The 16,848-nt window shown below is 40.7% G+C and overlaps 1 protein-coding gene across 1 annotated transcript; it reads right to left on the bottom strand.

Moving 5' to 3' along the window:
• Positions 1 to 11,030: 11,030 nt before the first annotated feature.
• Positions 11,031 to 16,450, bottom strand: LOC309366410 (uncharacterized protein). The gene is made up of 4 exons (XM_081904955.1): positions 16,357 to 16,450; positions 15,638 to 15,763; positions 14,429 to 14,554; positions 11,031 to 11,166 (listed from the first exon to the last, which is right to left on the bottom strand). Exons 1-4 carry the CDS (start codon positions 16,406 to 16,408, stop codon positions 11,159 to 11,161), a joined length of 312 nt encoding a protein of 103 aa, XP_081761081.1. The 5' UTR covers positions 16,409 to 16,450; the 3' UTR covers positions 11,031 to 11,158.
• Between the last annotated feature and the right edge of the window lie 398 nt (positions 16,451 to 16,848).

Raw genomic sequence — 16,848 nt, forward strand, 5'->3', positions numbered from 1 at the left:
GACAGTAATAAATCCCTTGAGGAAAACCACCATGGGAACATTGGATACAGGTCACTAGATAAATTGAATCAATCAATCAATAAGATTCTGATGTCACAACTTCAAAGCACTGCAGCGAGGGAGTATATTTTGGCCTTAAAATGATTTAGATGTGGTTGTGTGGTGTGCAGCCTTCTTTGTGTGTACACCCCCACACCCACACACACCAGCTTCTCACACACCAGCTTCTTAACTTACCAGTGTGTGTTTATTTATAGAGGACACGTCAGGAAGCAATAGGAAATCAGAAGAAATGTGGCTATCCTGCAGGTTGCCTTCAGAGAGCTAAAGGACTTCGGGGGATTTTTTTTTTACTTTAAGCAGAACACAGCGAGGGTTTTCATTTAAATAAATTAATGAAGTTTTTATCTATTTCTTCCTTTTTAAATTGAAAAAAGTCATCTGCTACTCTGCTTTTCTAAAGAACAAAATCCTCAAGTCAGCACTCTGCTGGCAGGTTCCATACTTCATGGAAGCGTGAAAGAAAGACAGAGACTTGGACATTTGGAGGAGTTCATTGCTCCTCTGTGTTTCTATGCCTCCCTGTTACATCACCTGCAATCTAACTCTACCCCATTCCATTGTTTTGTGTGAGGATCGGAGACAGATAATACAGAGGGGGAATTGGAAGGTCCAGACCAAAGGCTGGGCTAACTAAAGGGAAAGGATCTTTGAACCTCACCCTCAAACTTCCCTCAATTACATGTTTGTCCATTTCTTTGATGAAGAAAATCAGTGAGAGTGACATTACCGGCAACTTCAAAGGTTTTCTTATTGATTTCTTTAAGAAAGATGCAATGTCTTTCTGCAAGAAATGTCTTCCTCCTTCTGCACCTTACCCAGAAATCCCCCAGTAAATCATGACTATTTTTGAGCATAAAATTAAAGAATGCTACCTGGCAATTTATTACAATAGTTGTTTTTCTAATAGCAAAGAATAGGTTTTTGCCATAGCAACATATTTGACATATAAACAACTTGGTTTGTATCCTTCCCAATTTCATTCAGCTGCACTGTTGCCTGAAGTTGGGAGTGCTCAAATAAAAAGGGATCCTCGATATTGCCGAGCCTTTCCCCTTCCATGAAGGCACCCCATTTCTGATATTTCCAAAGAAATGGGATTCTAATTCTAGAACAGCACGGTAGGACAAAACAAGGTACGGTAATATTCCCACCATTTTGAGACAATGTTGGGTCAAATAAACAACTGGCCTCATTGAACAGGCTGGTTGGTTTTAGCACTGCCTATATGCCCTGTGCATCTCACCTGAAAAAGTCAGCAGTGTGATAAAATGACATAGAAGTAGAGGATGGAAGGTCTTCATAGCTGAACGTTGGGTCTGCGCATTCTCTTTGGATGTGGAAGAAGCAGAAGAATTTATACTTCATTAGGATGCACAGGCAGCAAGAGGCCCACACAGGAAACCTTTGCCATTGAAAGGTTGTTTGTTCCACCAGGTACTAAAAGTGGCAGCTGTTAGCACACCCTCAGAATGTTGATACAAGGTGTTCTTTACATTTGAATGGCTTTAGAAGAGGTTTCTTTGATGGTTCCAATTATATCCCCCCATTCTTCCCAAAGGAGCCCAGGGCAGCAAACAGATCAATAATTGAAATAATCTAAAAACAATTAAAAACCTTCTGAAAACAGCTAAGAACATTCTGAGAACAGCTGTGGGTACAAAGAGCAGAATGGAACATATTGCCATATGTTGTGGACACGTAGTTATGCTGGGGAAATGATTTTTAGACTAATGGCAAAAATACCGTATTGAAATATGAAGTTTCCATATATCTAGCAATGATATTGCTGAACTATACATCACCTATCATAAGGAAAGTACATAAAGGAAGTTACATACACTTCTTCCTTCTTGGAGAAAATGGTTTAATAAAGTTTGGGATATGGCTATAATGGCAGAAATAACGTCTAAGAGTGAGAATTGCAGGTAAATGTAGAAATCGTTTCTGGGGAAACTGCTTGCCCCTTATACAATATTGTCAAGAAAATAAATATCTCCTGTGAAAGCAAGTTCAAGTTAGCTCTGAAAGATTTTTTTTTTTTAAATGTAATTAATAGTTTTCCCTTAATTTTCTTAAGCTGAAGTCATTTTTTTCCTGGAGTGCTTGTGTTGATTATAGTTAATAACTGTCAAATAATTAAATAAAGTAAAAAAAATAGATGATAGATAGATAGATATAGATAGATGATAGACAGATAGATGATGATAGATAGATAGATAGATAGATAGATAGATAGATAGATAGATGATAGATAGATAGATAGATAGATGATAGATAGATAGATAGATATAGATGATAGATAGACAGATGATTGATATAGATAGATAGATAGATGATAGATGATAGATGATAGAGATAGATAGATATAGATAGATGATAGATGATAGATAGATAGATAGATAGATAGATAGATAGATAGATAGATAGATGATAGATAGATGATAGATAGATAGATAGATAGATAGATGATAGATAGATAGATGATAGATAGATAGATAGATAGATAGATAGATAGATAGATAGATAGATAGATAGATAGATAGATGATAGATAGATGATAGATGATAGATAGATAGATAGATAGATAGATAGATAGATAGATAGATAGATAGATGATAGATAGATAGATAGATGATAGATAGATGATAGATAGATATAGATAGATAGATAGATAGATAGATAGATAGATAGATAGATAGATAGATGATAGATAGATATAGATGATAGATAGATAGATGATAGATATAGATAGATGATAGATGATAGATAGATAGATGATAGATAGACAGATGATAGATATAGATAGATGATAGATAGATAGATAGATAGATAGATAGATAGATAGATAGATGATAGATAGACAGATGATAGATATAGATAGATGATAGATAGATAGATGATAGATAGATAGATAGATAGATAGATGATAGATAGATAGATAGATAGATAGATAGATAGATAGATGATAGATAGATAGATAGATAGATAGATAGATAGATATAGATAGATAGATGATAGATGATAGATAGATAGATAGATAGATAGATAGATAGATAGATGATAGATAGATAGATAGATAGATAGATAGATAGATAGATAGATAGATGATAGATAGATGATAGATGATAGATGATAGATAGATAGATAGATGATAGATAGATAGATAGATAGATAGATAGATAGATAGATAGATGGTAGATAGATAGATAGATAGATAGATAGATAGATAGATAGATAGATATAGATATAGATAGATGATAGATAGATAGATAGATAGATAGATAGATAGATAGATAGATAGATGATAGATTAGATAGATAGATGATAGATAGATAGATGATAGATAGATAGATAGATAGAGATAGATAGATAGATAGATAGATAGATAGATAGATAGATAGATAGATAGATAGATGATAGATAGATAGATAGATAGATAGATAGATAGATAGATAGATAGATAGATAGATATAGATAGATAGATGATAGATAGATGATAGATGATAGATAGATGATAGATAGATGATAGATAGATAGATAGATAGATAGATAGATAGATAGATAGATAGATGATAGATAGATAGATGATAGATGATAGATGATAGATAGATAGATGATAGATGATAGATAGATAGATGATAGATAGATATAGATATAGATATAGATATAGATATAGATAGATAGATGATAGATGATAGATAGATAGATAGATAGATGATAGATAGATAGATGATAGATAGATAGATAGATAGATAGATAGATAGATGATAGATAGATAGATAGATAGATAGATAGATAGATAGATAGATAGATAGATAGAGATAGATGATAGATAGATAGATGATAGATATAGATAGATGATAGATAGATAGATAGATAGATAGATAGATAGATAGATAGATAGATAGATAGAGATAGATGATAGATAGATAGATGATAGATATAGATAGATGATAGATAGATAGATAGATGATAGATAGATGATAGATAGATAGATAGATAGATAGATAGATAGATAGATAGATGATAGATAGATAGATAGATAGATAGATAGATAGATAGATAGATAGATAGTAGATAGATAGATAGATAGAGATAGATGATAGATATAGATGATAGATATTATAGATAGATGTATCTACATGTGTATGGAGAGCGTCTCTACATAAAGGGGGGGTTCATGATTGGTGGTGTTCTGTATAGTACATCTCAAAGCCATTGCCCACACACCCCAGAATGAAGATGTGGGAGACAATATTGTGGCAAAAATACCTGATTTATTCATGGTACCTTGAGGATCCATCATCATAAACACAAGCTGTTCCAGTGTGGGCAGATGGAACATGTGGAGGCAGAAGGGCAAAGACTGTCTGTCTCCAACCCTGGGCAAAGCCTCCTTGGACCTGCTCCATCGCCATCAAAGCGAGTGATGTGAGTCTATCAAGCCTATCATTGCTAACTGGCCATACAGGTGAGCACTGGGTGTGTAGAGGCTGAATTGCACATCTCACCCTCACTGAATGCAGGGCCCAGACCCTAAGAGTACCAGGCTAAGCAGCTCCATCATCCAGTCAGCAATGGGCAGTTGCTGGAGAAATGGCCTTCGTCCAGGAGTCCCTTAGAGTATGTACCAGTAGGGTACAGGCTGATTTACATCTACATGAAGTAGAAATTCTGCAAAACCAATTTTCAGGGAGGCCAGTGTCATTTCGCAAGATTGCAGGCTGACCACAAAGCTGGTAAGAAACAGTTTAGGAGGAATCTGACTGTCAGAGTGAACATCTCCAAGCAAAGTGCAAGGAGGGTTCTGCATTGGGGGGGGGGGGACTTGGGTTGAATAAGTGTTTTTTAGGAGTATGTTTGGATGTAGGAATGGTGAGGTGGTGGTGTGGCAGGAGGCGTTTGGCTAGAGAACAGGGCAGGCTTGGGGGCAAATGTTTCAGTTTTTGCAGACACAGCCTCTGGAGTTTGAATTGCTTTGGAGGATACTGCTTCGGAGAGATCTTGCTTCATCTTGGAGAAAACCCCTGTAATAGCCCACGTCAGTTCTTGACCCAGGATTCGTTCGAATCCGACAAGCACAATCAGGTAATGCTCAGCATTGAAAGCTTCAATACTTCCCAGTGTGTCATTAACATTAGGCACCTGTTCCACCCTGCCTACTCCTCAAACTAGCATTGGGGCATGCAATTTCAATAAGGAACACAGCGTAGATGAAAGGGCTTAACAGTCCGCCTGTGTGAAACAAACTTCAGTAAAGAAACAAACTACTGGGAGATCAGTCTGTGCCGGGCCAGTCTCATGCCCACCAATTCAACAAAATTGTGCTGGTTGGAGCCAGGGGTTTTTGTTACATGAAAGATAAGGCTACCAATGGTTGCCTACTCAGATGATAAATGGGAAGAGTGCAGTTGCATTCAGATTGTGCTCGTAGGCTTCCTTCGGGCATCTCTGGCTTGATACAGCAGGACTTTCCTTACGTTTTGATGAGTTTTCAGCTATTAGATGTGACTCTGGTGTTGTTGTTTAGTCGTTTAGTCGTGTCCGACTCTTCGTTACCCCATGGCTACACTCCCTCTGGTGTAGGTTTATTTTTAAAAATGAAGGATGTTTCTCACAGGTTAAAAGGGAAGCATGCTGCCAAAAATGTACGGTGGGTTGCAGATGCCATACATCTGAACAGCAACTAGACTTCCATGACACTCCTCCTTTCTGGGAAAGAGATGAACTGTTCTTCTCTTGACTGCCAGGAAAGAACAATTCCACCTTTGTGGAATCAAAAGCATGGTAGAAACAGAAAGAACAACAAGTCATGTCTGCATTCTTTGCAGATTGGGTTCTCTTCATTTGCAGTCATTAGGAAAGGGCAAAATAGTTTCTCTCCAGGACAAAACAACAGAGCAAATGAGGTGCCACTGACAGTTTATCTGTGAAACGGTTTTGTTTTATTGGGAGCAGAAAGTCAAAACATTGTTATAGACAATGGGAAATTTTATTTTGGAGATGAGACTGTTACTACGTGGGAAGTTTGATTTCTCAAAGGTTTTCCAGCAAGTCAATAAGTTCTTTCAGATCACCAGTCCAACATATTAGGTGCATCAAGTTGACAGTGTCCAAGAGGTCCATCTTTTAGGAAGGAACTGGTGCCATTTAGGATTTGCTTAGACTGGATAATATATTATTTTCCCTCGTAAACAGAGAAGAACAAGATCAACGTAACCTTATCAAACAGGCCACCATCTCCAGGGCCAGCTTACCCATAGGCGCTAGGGGTGCAGGGCACCCGGGCGCCAGGCTCTTAGGGGCGCCAGGCTGAGAGCCCAGGGCCAAGATTTGGAGTCCAGGGATTGAAGAGCCTGGCCAGCTGACAGCCACTGCTGAGCGGAGCAGAACCCATTGGAGCACCACAGGCTTTTTCTGCTGTGGGCGCTGAGGCAGCTGGCTGGCAGAAAGAGAGCAAAAAAAACCCTTTATTTATACTTAATAAGGAAATAAGGACAAGGGACAAATAGGTCTCTGCAAGGGGACCTGTTGGCAATGGAAAGCGTGACTATTCCACCTTCACCAGCACAAACACTAACTGCTACTAACAGCCACTCTAAACAATGTGTTCTACACTTTGAAGGTGTTCCTCTTAAATTTAGAGCTCAGAGGGTAAAGAAGGCAGCCCCAACTTCTACAGATAAGAACTAAAGCCCTAACAGCCCAGTTCTAGTCTTGAAATAGCGCATTCCCATTGCCCTTTCCAATGCAGTATCACTCTCAATAAATTCTAAACAGTCTGCAAGGCAATAGAAGCAACTGAATGAGCAGATTGGGAAAAGCACCAGACCTCCCACACCATTAGTGGGAATGCATTCTCTTTTTCACAAGGAAGCACAAAAACAGGTAGGAAAATGGTCACCAGAGAATTGCAATAAATTAAATGTGCTGTAATAGACACGGGCGATGGGACTGGTGACTTCAGGGGCAGCCTTTTGTAGAGCCAAGCTTAGACTGTGCCTCAGGTTGCAAACCTGGGAGAGAATTATGTCACTTCAGTGGAGGCTGACTGGAAACTGGCGTGGGTGCAGCAGTAAACCCTGAAGGGATGAAGGGATACATTAGATGGTTATTTTGAGCTCATGGGAATGTTTAATGCTTTGATTAACTAAGCTGTTCTGGCACAGCAGCCATTGTTGCAGAGCAGACTTTGGGTGCTTATCCACACTGACCATTGGCTCCACTCTTTCTTGACACAGGTCCATGTCCAAGCAGTCCACTTTTTGCTCCAGAGTTTTCCCTGCAAAAGCCCACTCTTTATAGCTGAAGCACAACAAACTACCATTTGGGTTTTTCCGTGGATTAACATTTGCTCTGATTCAGCTTTACAGAGTAGGTTTTCACTGGGAAAGCTCTGGAGGAAAGAAAGAAAGAAAGAAAGAAAGAAAGAAAGAAAGAAAGAAAGAAAGAAAGAAAGAAAGAAAGCGCTCAGAAACAGAGCTTTAAAGCAGTGGCATAGTGTGGGGGGTGCAGGGGGGGCCGGCCGCACCAGGCGCAACACCTGGGGGTTAGGGTTAGGGGGCGCAAATCCACGGGTTAGGGGACACAAATTACTTGCCTTGCCCCGGGTGCTGACAACCCATGCTACGCCACTGCTTTAAAGTGCAGACCATGCCTGGGAAGCACAACAGAAAGGTAAGTGTGAATCAACCCTGGGAATGACTAGACTATCCTGACTGTAATGAAACAGTGAGTGAAGGTCTATTGGAGCAATGCAGAAAACTAAACATTACTCCTTGGTGTCTGGTTTTTAAGACATAGGCTGTATCCCATACCCTCCAAGGTGTTGAGCCCAAAAATCGGGATGCCATCTTCTAAGGCTGTGTTCCTACATTGAGTCATGTGACCCCACAAGATCATGGCTCGGAATGATGTAGCCAGTGTGGTGTAGTGGTTAAGAGTGGTAGCCTCGTAATCTGGGGAACTGGGTTCGCTTCCCTGCTCCTCCACATGCAGCTGCTGGGTGACCTTGGGCTAGTAACACTTCTCTGAAGTCTCTCAGCCTCGCTCACCTCACAGAGTGTTCGTTGTGGGGGAGGAAGGGAAAGGAGAATGTTAGCCACTTTCAGACTCCTTCGGGTAGTGATAAAGTGGGGTATCAAATCCAAACTCTTCTTCTTCTTCTTGAACCATACAATGATGAACAGCCAGCGCAAACTCATTGTTGAAACTTGACTTGGATCTCAAGTTGAGCAGCAAGAGCAGACTACTGAGGCAGAATACTCTGATGATAGTTCTGTGCCTCCTGGAAGGTTGGATGTCCACCTATTTGTAGGTTTTTGTGATATACTGACAGGTAAGCTCTGTGCATGAGTGATCTGGTTGCGATGCACGTGATGACAGGAACTATTCACCAAGGAAAGAAAAGAGGAAAATAAAGTTAAGTTCTTGATATCAACCATGAAATTTATTCAGAGTTCAGGGTTTTAGTGGCATGGATTACTTTAAACATTGCAGTCAATATAAAATTTGCAGCTTTTGGTATTGTGGTTCATGGCAGATGCAAATGTATTTATTTTTTAATATAATTTTTATTAAATTTTCTGTATTACAATTTCAGATAAACATTCCACATACTTAAAATATCAGCGATTTCCCTTCTTCTCTTTCCATGGTTCATTTTGCATATCTTACATCCCTGCATATTTTACAAAAACTATACCAATCAGTTTTCCATTATTACATCTGTCAAAGATTATTTACACTGTTGAATTTATCTTAATGCTGCCAGTGATTTCAGCTGTATACAGTTATTTTCCATATACTCAATAAACATTTTCCAATCCACTTTAAACGTCTGCTCTTCTTGTTCTCTTAAGTCTGCAAGTTGTGCATAGTCTGTCAACTTAAGTTGCCATTCTTCTTTGGTTGGGACCAAGGCATTTGGTTTCTCTTTCGCTTCCTTTTCTACAATGTCTACCCACTTATTTGATGGGGAGAATTCTGCCGCGCCCTCTGGCATCACGTTTTAATAACGCATTGTTGACTTTCTAAAAGTTTGTCATATGGCTATATGATTATCATAACCCTTTTAAAACTCATTTTTAGCCTTAAAAACCATGAATGTAGATGTGTCCCTAGTATCCCATATTTTATGAGGGAATATTCTCCCCACCACCACTTGCCCACTTACCGAGCTCGAAAGGGTAGAGAAAAACTGAGATCTAAAGGCCTAAAGGCACACTTCTAGTCTTGGGACAGCATGTTCCTATTGTCATCTCCAAGCATCGTTCTTGTTATGTACTGAAGTTCTCACCCAGGGCCAGCAGGGGGATACTGTAGATAGTTTTCACTCAGGTCCACATATGCAAATAAGGAATTGAAAGTGATGTTCAGTGATTGGATAGTTACAGAAAGTTGTTACTGTTGCCGTGTAGTTGAGCTCTATATAAGTAGGTTGGCTGAACCCTTCAGCTCAGTTCTGTTCTGGCCTGTGAATAAACAAGAGCTGTTTCAAGAATCTCTGTGTCGTCTGATATGTTCACCCACAACTTAACAGTTCTCCACAAATGCTAAGAACAGTCTGGAAAGTAACAAAAGGGGCTGAAGGAAGAGATTGAGAAAAGTGGCATCCTGCCCAGTACATGGGAGTCAATGCCTACTCTTCATGCAAAGGATCGAAGGATCCAAGTGCCAATATATATATAAGAAATTTATCAGAATTGTAACCATGAAATACTTTGCAATCATATTAATCTGGCCTGGAAAACCTCAGGCCTACGGGTGTAATTAGGCCTACCTAGCCTCCTCATTTGACCCACAAGACCAATTTGACCAAATCACACCTGTCACGTATGAGTTCAGTTGTGGGGCAGGTTAAGTACACCCAGTATACCTGAAGGAGCGCCTCCACCCCCCATCGTTCAGCCCGGACACTGAGGTCTGGCTCTGAGGGTCTTCTGGCGGTTTCCTCATTGCAAGAAGTGAGGTTACAAGGATCCAGGCAGAGGGCCTTCTCGGTGGTGGCGCCCGCCCTGTGGAACGCCCTCCCACCAGATGTCAAAGAGAAAAACAACTACCAGACTTTTAGAAGACATCTGAAGGCAGCCCTGTTTTTAGGGAAGTTTTTTAATGTTTGATGTTTTACCGTGTTTTTAATGTTCTGTTGGGAGCCTCCCAGAGTGGCTGGGGAAACCCAGCCAGACGGGTGGTGTATAAATAATAATCATCATCATCATCATTATTATTGGTTTTGGCTTCATCCTTGTCCATACAAGCGATGGATGTGGTCACATGCATTCCCTCTCTCTCTCCACAGCCCTTTTCTGCAGATTAGCTGCCAGTATTTTCTCATCCTCCTTGCTCATCATATTATCCATCCGATGACCAAGGAATGGTTTAAATCTGGCATGGTGTGCAGGCCCAGTTTGAAGTGGAAGAGAAGAAGAAGAAGAGTTTGGATTTGATATCCCGCTTTATCACTACCTGAAGGAGTCTGAAAGTGGCTAACATTCTCCTTTCCCTTCCTCCCCCACAACAAACACTCTGTGAGGTGAGTGGGGCTGAGAGACTTCAGAGAAGTGTGACTGGCCCAAGGTCACCCAGCAGCTGCATGTGGAGGAGCAGAGACGTGAACCCAGTTCCCCAGATTACGAGACTACCGCTCTTAACCACTACACCACACTGGCTCTCCACAGAGGCCAAAGAAGAGTCAGAGGAGATTCTTAAAACTCCCCCACCTCAAAAGAAGAAGAAAAGGAAGAGGAAGAGGAAGAAGAAGCCATAAAACCAGGTCTTCTCTGAATTCCTTGCAGCAGGCTGGATTCCCTTCTATTCCGGCCAAGGAAACCAGGGAATGTTTTGATTCTGCCACACAGCAATCAAATAAACAAGTTGACTCCCAGTTTACACGGGACTCCATCTGCACAAGATGTCTGATTTTATTTTATTTATTATTTTATTAAGATCGTTACTTTCTGGAAGGCTTTTCAGTCACCAGAAATGAACTTCTGTAAGATTACTTGTGTGTCAGATGCTTAAGAATGGCATTGAAGAAGGACTTCACCCTTTGTATAGGTTCTGATGCAATTTAGGAGTTTCCTGCTGTGCCATTTTATGGCCCTATGGAAGAGAAGAGAACAAGCTGTGTTAAGTCCCACTTGTGCATTCCTTTGATGAACAATATCCACGGGAATGTGTCTGACACAATATCCAATCCCTTACTATAAGCACGTTGAAAATTTGACCCTTCAGATCTTGGTAATCCTTAGCCTTTGAGCATGGAAACCAAGAATCTAACAACATCTGGAGGACCACCAGTTTTCCATCTCTTCCTAACTATAATAATCTGCACACAATATTAGTTAAGAGTGGCAAACCCTCAAGTAAATTAAAAAAAAAAAGACCTTCACCAATTTTTGAACTACTTTACTGTATCTGTGCAAGCATTTTACCAAAGGTCTGATTTGTATACTTATTTGGGTGGTGACTTCTTGGGAAAATAGTTCCTGCCTCCTCTATATATTGACTCTAAAAACAGGAAGTGTAAAAAGATCACCTGGAAGGACTCCTATTTATATTCTGTTGTCCTTGGGAATCATGAAAAGATAATACAAAAGGTGGTACAACTTTGCAAGGTTGTGTCTTATACGTAAATTGAATTAATCTCTGGGAGCTCTGAAAATGGAACATGCAAGTGAAAACTGGAGGTTATGTGTGACCAGAAATGTAGTGTTAAGTGTTGCAATTTTTCCAATTCAAAATGTTTCAAATTAAGTTGCTTTTCAAAAGTTACTTCTTTGTTCTTTCATTCTGCTGCCCAGTGATTGTATCTTCCCACCCGCTAAGTGTTAGCATTTCACTCCTCCGTTGCTGGATATGTGATTGTTACATCACATGTCTGTGTTTACTTTCCAGGCTTGGAAAATGAGAATGGAAGCCAGTCTTATGATCTTTTCCACTCTACTATATTTTTGTACTTTTCTTTTTCGCTCTCTCTCTCGGAGAAGAACTGAGAGGTCGCCATGATTGCTTTGTCCTGTATACGGTGGTACCTCGGGTTACAGCAACTTCAGGTTACAAACACTTCAGGTTACAGACGCCGCTAACCCAGAAATAGTACCTCAGGTTAAGAACTTTGCTTCAGGATGAGAACAGAAATCATGCGGCGGTGCGGCGGCAGCAGGAGGCCCCATTAGCTAAAGTGGTACCTCAGGTTAAGAACAGTTTCAGGTTAAGAACGGACCTCCAGAACGAATTAAGTTCTTAACCCGAGGTACAACTGTATATTGCTTAATAAATACTTAGAATGCCACACTCACGCTCCACGATTGTTTCTGCTATACTCTGCTGAGTGAGTGTGCACATAGTCTTCTGATATGTTCCGCTGGTGCATGAGGATTTATGCACATCCCAGGCTGCGCTTCATCAGGAAGATGCCCGGAGAGGTTTGTCTCATTCTGGGGGCTGTGTGTGCCCCCCAGGTGTGTTCCAACACTGAGCACCTAACCCAGATATCACTCCAGTTGCACAGCTTTGGAATTGGGATCCCAACCCTCTGCAATGCAGGAACCCCAGCTAAAGAATCTCTGACAGGAGGATATCCAACCTCTGTTTAAAAACCTCCAATGAAGCAAAGTCTCACGTAGCCCATTCCACTGTGGAACAGCTCTTAGCACCTGAAAGTTCTTCTTTGCATTTAGTCAGAATCTCCTTTTTTGTAATAGGAATCCATTGGCTCGTGTCCTGCCCTCTGGAGCAGCAGAAAAGCTTGTTCCATCCTCCACATGGAAGCCTTTCAGATATTGAAGATGATTATAAGATCACCTCTCAGTCTTCTCTTCTCTGGGCTAAACATACCCAACTCCCTCAACTGTTCCTCCCAAGGTGTGTTCTCCATACTCTTGAGCATCTTGGTCACTCTCCTCAGCTGATGTTGCACTTTGTCAATATCATTCCTGAGCTCCACATAGTACTAAAGGTACCCAGAGCTCCACATAGTACTAAAGGTGGGGTCTGACCAAGGAAGGTAAGAGTGATACTGTTATTTCCCTTGCTGTGAGGACTGAACATCTAGAATTGCATTAACTCTTTTTGCTGCTGCATCACAGTGTTGACTCAAGTTAAATTTGTGGTCTACTTTTAAAAAAACAAAAAACCTCTAAGATCCTTTGTCCTCCATTCTATATTTATGCATCTGGCAGTTCCCGCCTAAGTGCAGAACCTGACATTTGTCCCTACTGAAATTCATTTTGTTAGTTTTGGCCCAGGTCTCCAATTCTATTTCTGAGATATTAGTTACCCCTCCTGATTTGGTGCGATCAGCAGATTTGACGAGGAACCCCTCTGTTCCCTTCATCTAAGTCATTTATAAAGATGTTGAACAACACCGGGCCCAGGATAGAAGCCTGTGGTAATCCACTTGCCACTTTTTTCTCCCAGGATGACAAAAGAACCATGAAGAAGTTTGTCAAAAGTCTTACAGCAATCAAGATACACTACAGTCACAGCATGCCCTTTATCCACCAAGCTTGCCACTCTATTGAAAAGGGGGAGAGAGTTTCATCTGCTATGAAACCCATGCTGGCTCTTAGTAGCCACCGAACACTTTAATAAGTGTTCACAGACCCACACTATAAATATATTTCTAGGACCTTTCCTAGAATTTTCCACCTAAACATTAGGAAGAACTTCCTGACAGTAAGAGCTGTTCGACAGGGGAAATTGCTGCCAAGGAGTGTGGTGGAGTCTCCTTCTTTGGAGGTCTTTAAGCAGAGGCTTGACAACCATATGTCAGGAGTGCTCTGATGGTGTTTCCTGCTTGGCAGGGGGTTGGACTCGATGGCCCTTGTGGTCTCTTCCAACTCTATGATTCTATGATTCTAGTATCGAAGTCAAGCTGACCAACCGGCAGATGCCTGTGTCTTCTTTTCCCCCTCTTTGAAGATGGTGACAATGTTTGCCCACCTGCAGGGATTTTCAAGGATTCCCAAATATTATAAAACAGCCTCTGAGATTATATTTGCAAATCCATATAGTTCCTTTGGGTGCAGTTCATTAGACCCTGAAGGTTCGAATTCATTCAGAGTAGCTAGGTATTCCCTTTCTATCTCTTTGCCTCTCTTGAGCTGCATCTTTTATTCTAGTATCATCAAATTGTACACTGTTTTCCTTTGGGAATAAGACAGAGGCAAAGTTGGTGTTGAACTGTTCACTATTTTCTCTGTCACCCAATAGCATTTCTCCATCTTCTCCATGAAGAGGACCTCCTCCTTTCTTGTTCCTCCTCTTCTTTCAAGCATAGCCAAACAACCGTGTATATTCTTTTTACCTTCTTTTCCAAATCATAATAGTTTTGGCCCATAACAAAAATTTAGCATGTCACCTGTCTTTGAGCAGCAGTAGACATGATCAGCACGGTGGCAGGAGCTTGTTGAAGCGACATACTCTCCACCTGAACACCTTGCTTTGCAGCGACCTATACATTTTTTATTTCGGGTGAGAGTGGGTCCTGGAAAAATATTGTGAAGGTAGAAATTCATCCCTCAGATGAGAAGAGATCACCAACTCCTCTAAGCATCTCCTATTCTGTGAAAGGAGCCCATTACACTTCTCACTAAGAAAAGAAATGGAACTAATCCTGCGCAAATGATATAAAACTCAGCTATACAGCTGCAAAGAAAATGTTTTAAGTGTGTTTTAAGTGCAATATACAATGGGACAACGGGACGTGGGTGGCGCTGTGGTCTAAACCACTGAGCCTCTTGGGCTTGCCAATCAGAAGGTCGGCGGTTCGAATCCCTGCGATAGGGTGAGCCCCCATTGCTCAGTGCCTGCTCCTGCCAACCTAGCAGTTCAAAAGCACGTCAAAGTACAAGTAGATAAGTAGGTACTGCTCCAGCGGGAAGGTAAACAATGTAAACAATGGGACACTAGATGGCAATGGTGAGCCTTATGGAAAATGCAATGTATTTTTTTAATGCTTTTTAAAAAGCATTTTCAGAGGGGGTTTTATGTTTGTAGATTCCACACTAATTTGCAAAGACACTCAGTTCTGAGAATCGGAAGGGGCCCTTTTCATACAGTTCTTTATATTTTAAATGAGAATCTCATTTATATTTTATAAATTCTTTATGAGAGAGAGAGAGAGAGAGAGAGAGAGAGAGAGAGAGAGAGAGAGAGAATATTCTTTATGTTTTTAATGAGAATCTCATCAGAGTGGCTGGGGAAACCTAGCCAGATGGGTGGGGTATAAATAATAAGTTGTTGTTGTTGTTGTTGTTGTTGTTGTTGTTGTTTCCACCACCACCTGTTTTCCTTTCATGGGCTGCAGCTCCCACCCTGCATTCTTAATTGTAATATCATCACATTGCAGACTGTTTTCCTTTTGAAAAAGACAGAGACAAAGTAGGTGTTGATCAGCTCCATCCCCCCCCCCCCAGGTCACCTCTCCATTATCTCCACGCAGAAGACCTACTCCTTGTTTGTTCTTTCTCTTGCTTCAAACATAGCCAAAAAAACCCCTCAAACCTGTTTATTTGCTTTTCCAAATCATATAATAGTCGCACACCTTAGGAAAAAATTAATATGTTACCTGTCTTTTCACAGCAATAGACATAATCAGGATGATGGCAGAAGGTTGACGAAGCCAAATATTCTCTACCTGAACAACTTGGTTTGCAGAGACCTCTACAAATTTCATTCAGTGTGGGGGTGGGTCCTAGAGAAATATTAACAAGATAGAAATCAGTCCCCCAGAAGAGAAGAAATCACCAACATCTTTAAGCATCTCCTATTCAGTGAAAGCAGAATAATAATAATAATAATAATAATAATAATAATAATAATAATAAGTTTACTATTTATACCCCGCCCATCTGGCTGGGTTTCTCCAGCCACTCTGGGCAACTCCCAACAGAACATTAAAAACACGGTAAAACATCAAACATTAAAAACTTCCCTAAAAAGCGCTGCCTTCGGATATCTTCTAAAAGTCAGATGGTTGTTTATTTCCTTGATCTCTGATGGGAGGGCATTCCACTGGGCGGGCACCACTACCGAGAAGGCCCTCTGCCCGGTTCCCTGTAACCTCATTTATCGCAGGGAGGGAACCACCAGAAGGCCCTCAGAGCTGGAACTCAGTGTCCAGGCTGAACGATGGGGGTGGAGATGCTCCTTCAGGTATACTTTCATCTTGTGCAAATGGCATAGTATCAAATGAGCTAATACTTCAAGCATGGCGCAGCAGCAAAGCTAGTTAGACAAGTCTTCTTTTACCACAGTCCGGTGGTTCAACTGTTCTTTATATTTTACCTGGGAAGCTAAGCAGCATAAAAAAGATAACCAGTGGGGCAAAGGTCTTCATGGCTGAATGCTGGTGCCACCAGAGTCATCTTCCAGCTCAAAGATATTGCAGAGATAGAATGGAAAGCATCTTCTATTTGTACTTACTAAGGGAATGATGTCATGCACAGAGGCAGGGGGAAGAGAAACTTTCAGGGTGAAGGAAGGACTGTATGTTCTTCCTAACCTTCTGCTAAGGATATTCGTGGCTATTAATTTTGGATAATTACTTCCTGCTCTTTCTTTTGAAAAATGTCATGAAGGTCAACGTGAACAAAACAGTGTATACAAATCTGCAGATGACACCAAACTGGGAGGGGTGGCTAATACCTCAGAAGGTAGAATCAGGATTCCCAGTGACCTTATCAGATTGGGGACCAGGGCCAAAAAAACCCAAAATGAATTTCAGTAAGAACAAATGTCATGTTCTACATTTAAGCAGGAATAACCTCATGCTAGTAC

Source organism: Podarcis melisellensis, assembly GCF_964234715.1.
Source record: "Podarcis melisellensis genome assembly, chromosome: 3".
In the NCBI taxonomy this organism is placed as follows: domain Eukaryota; kingdom Metazoa; phylum Chordata; class Lepidosauria; order Squamata; family Lacertidae; genus Podarcis; species Podarcis melisellensis.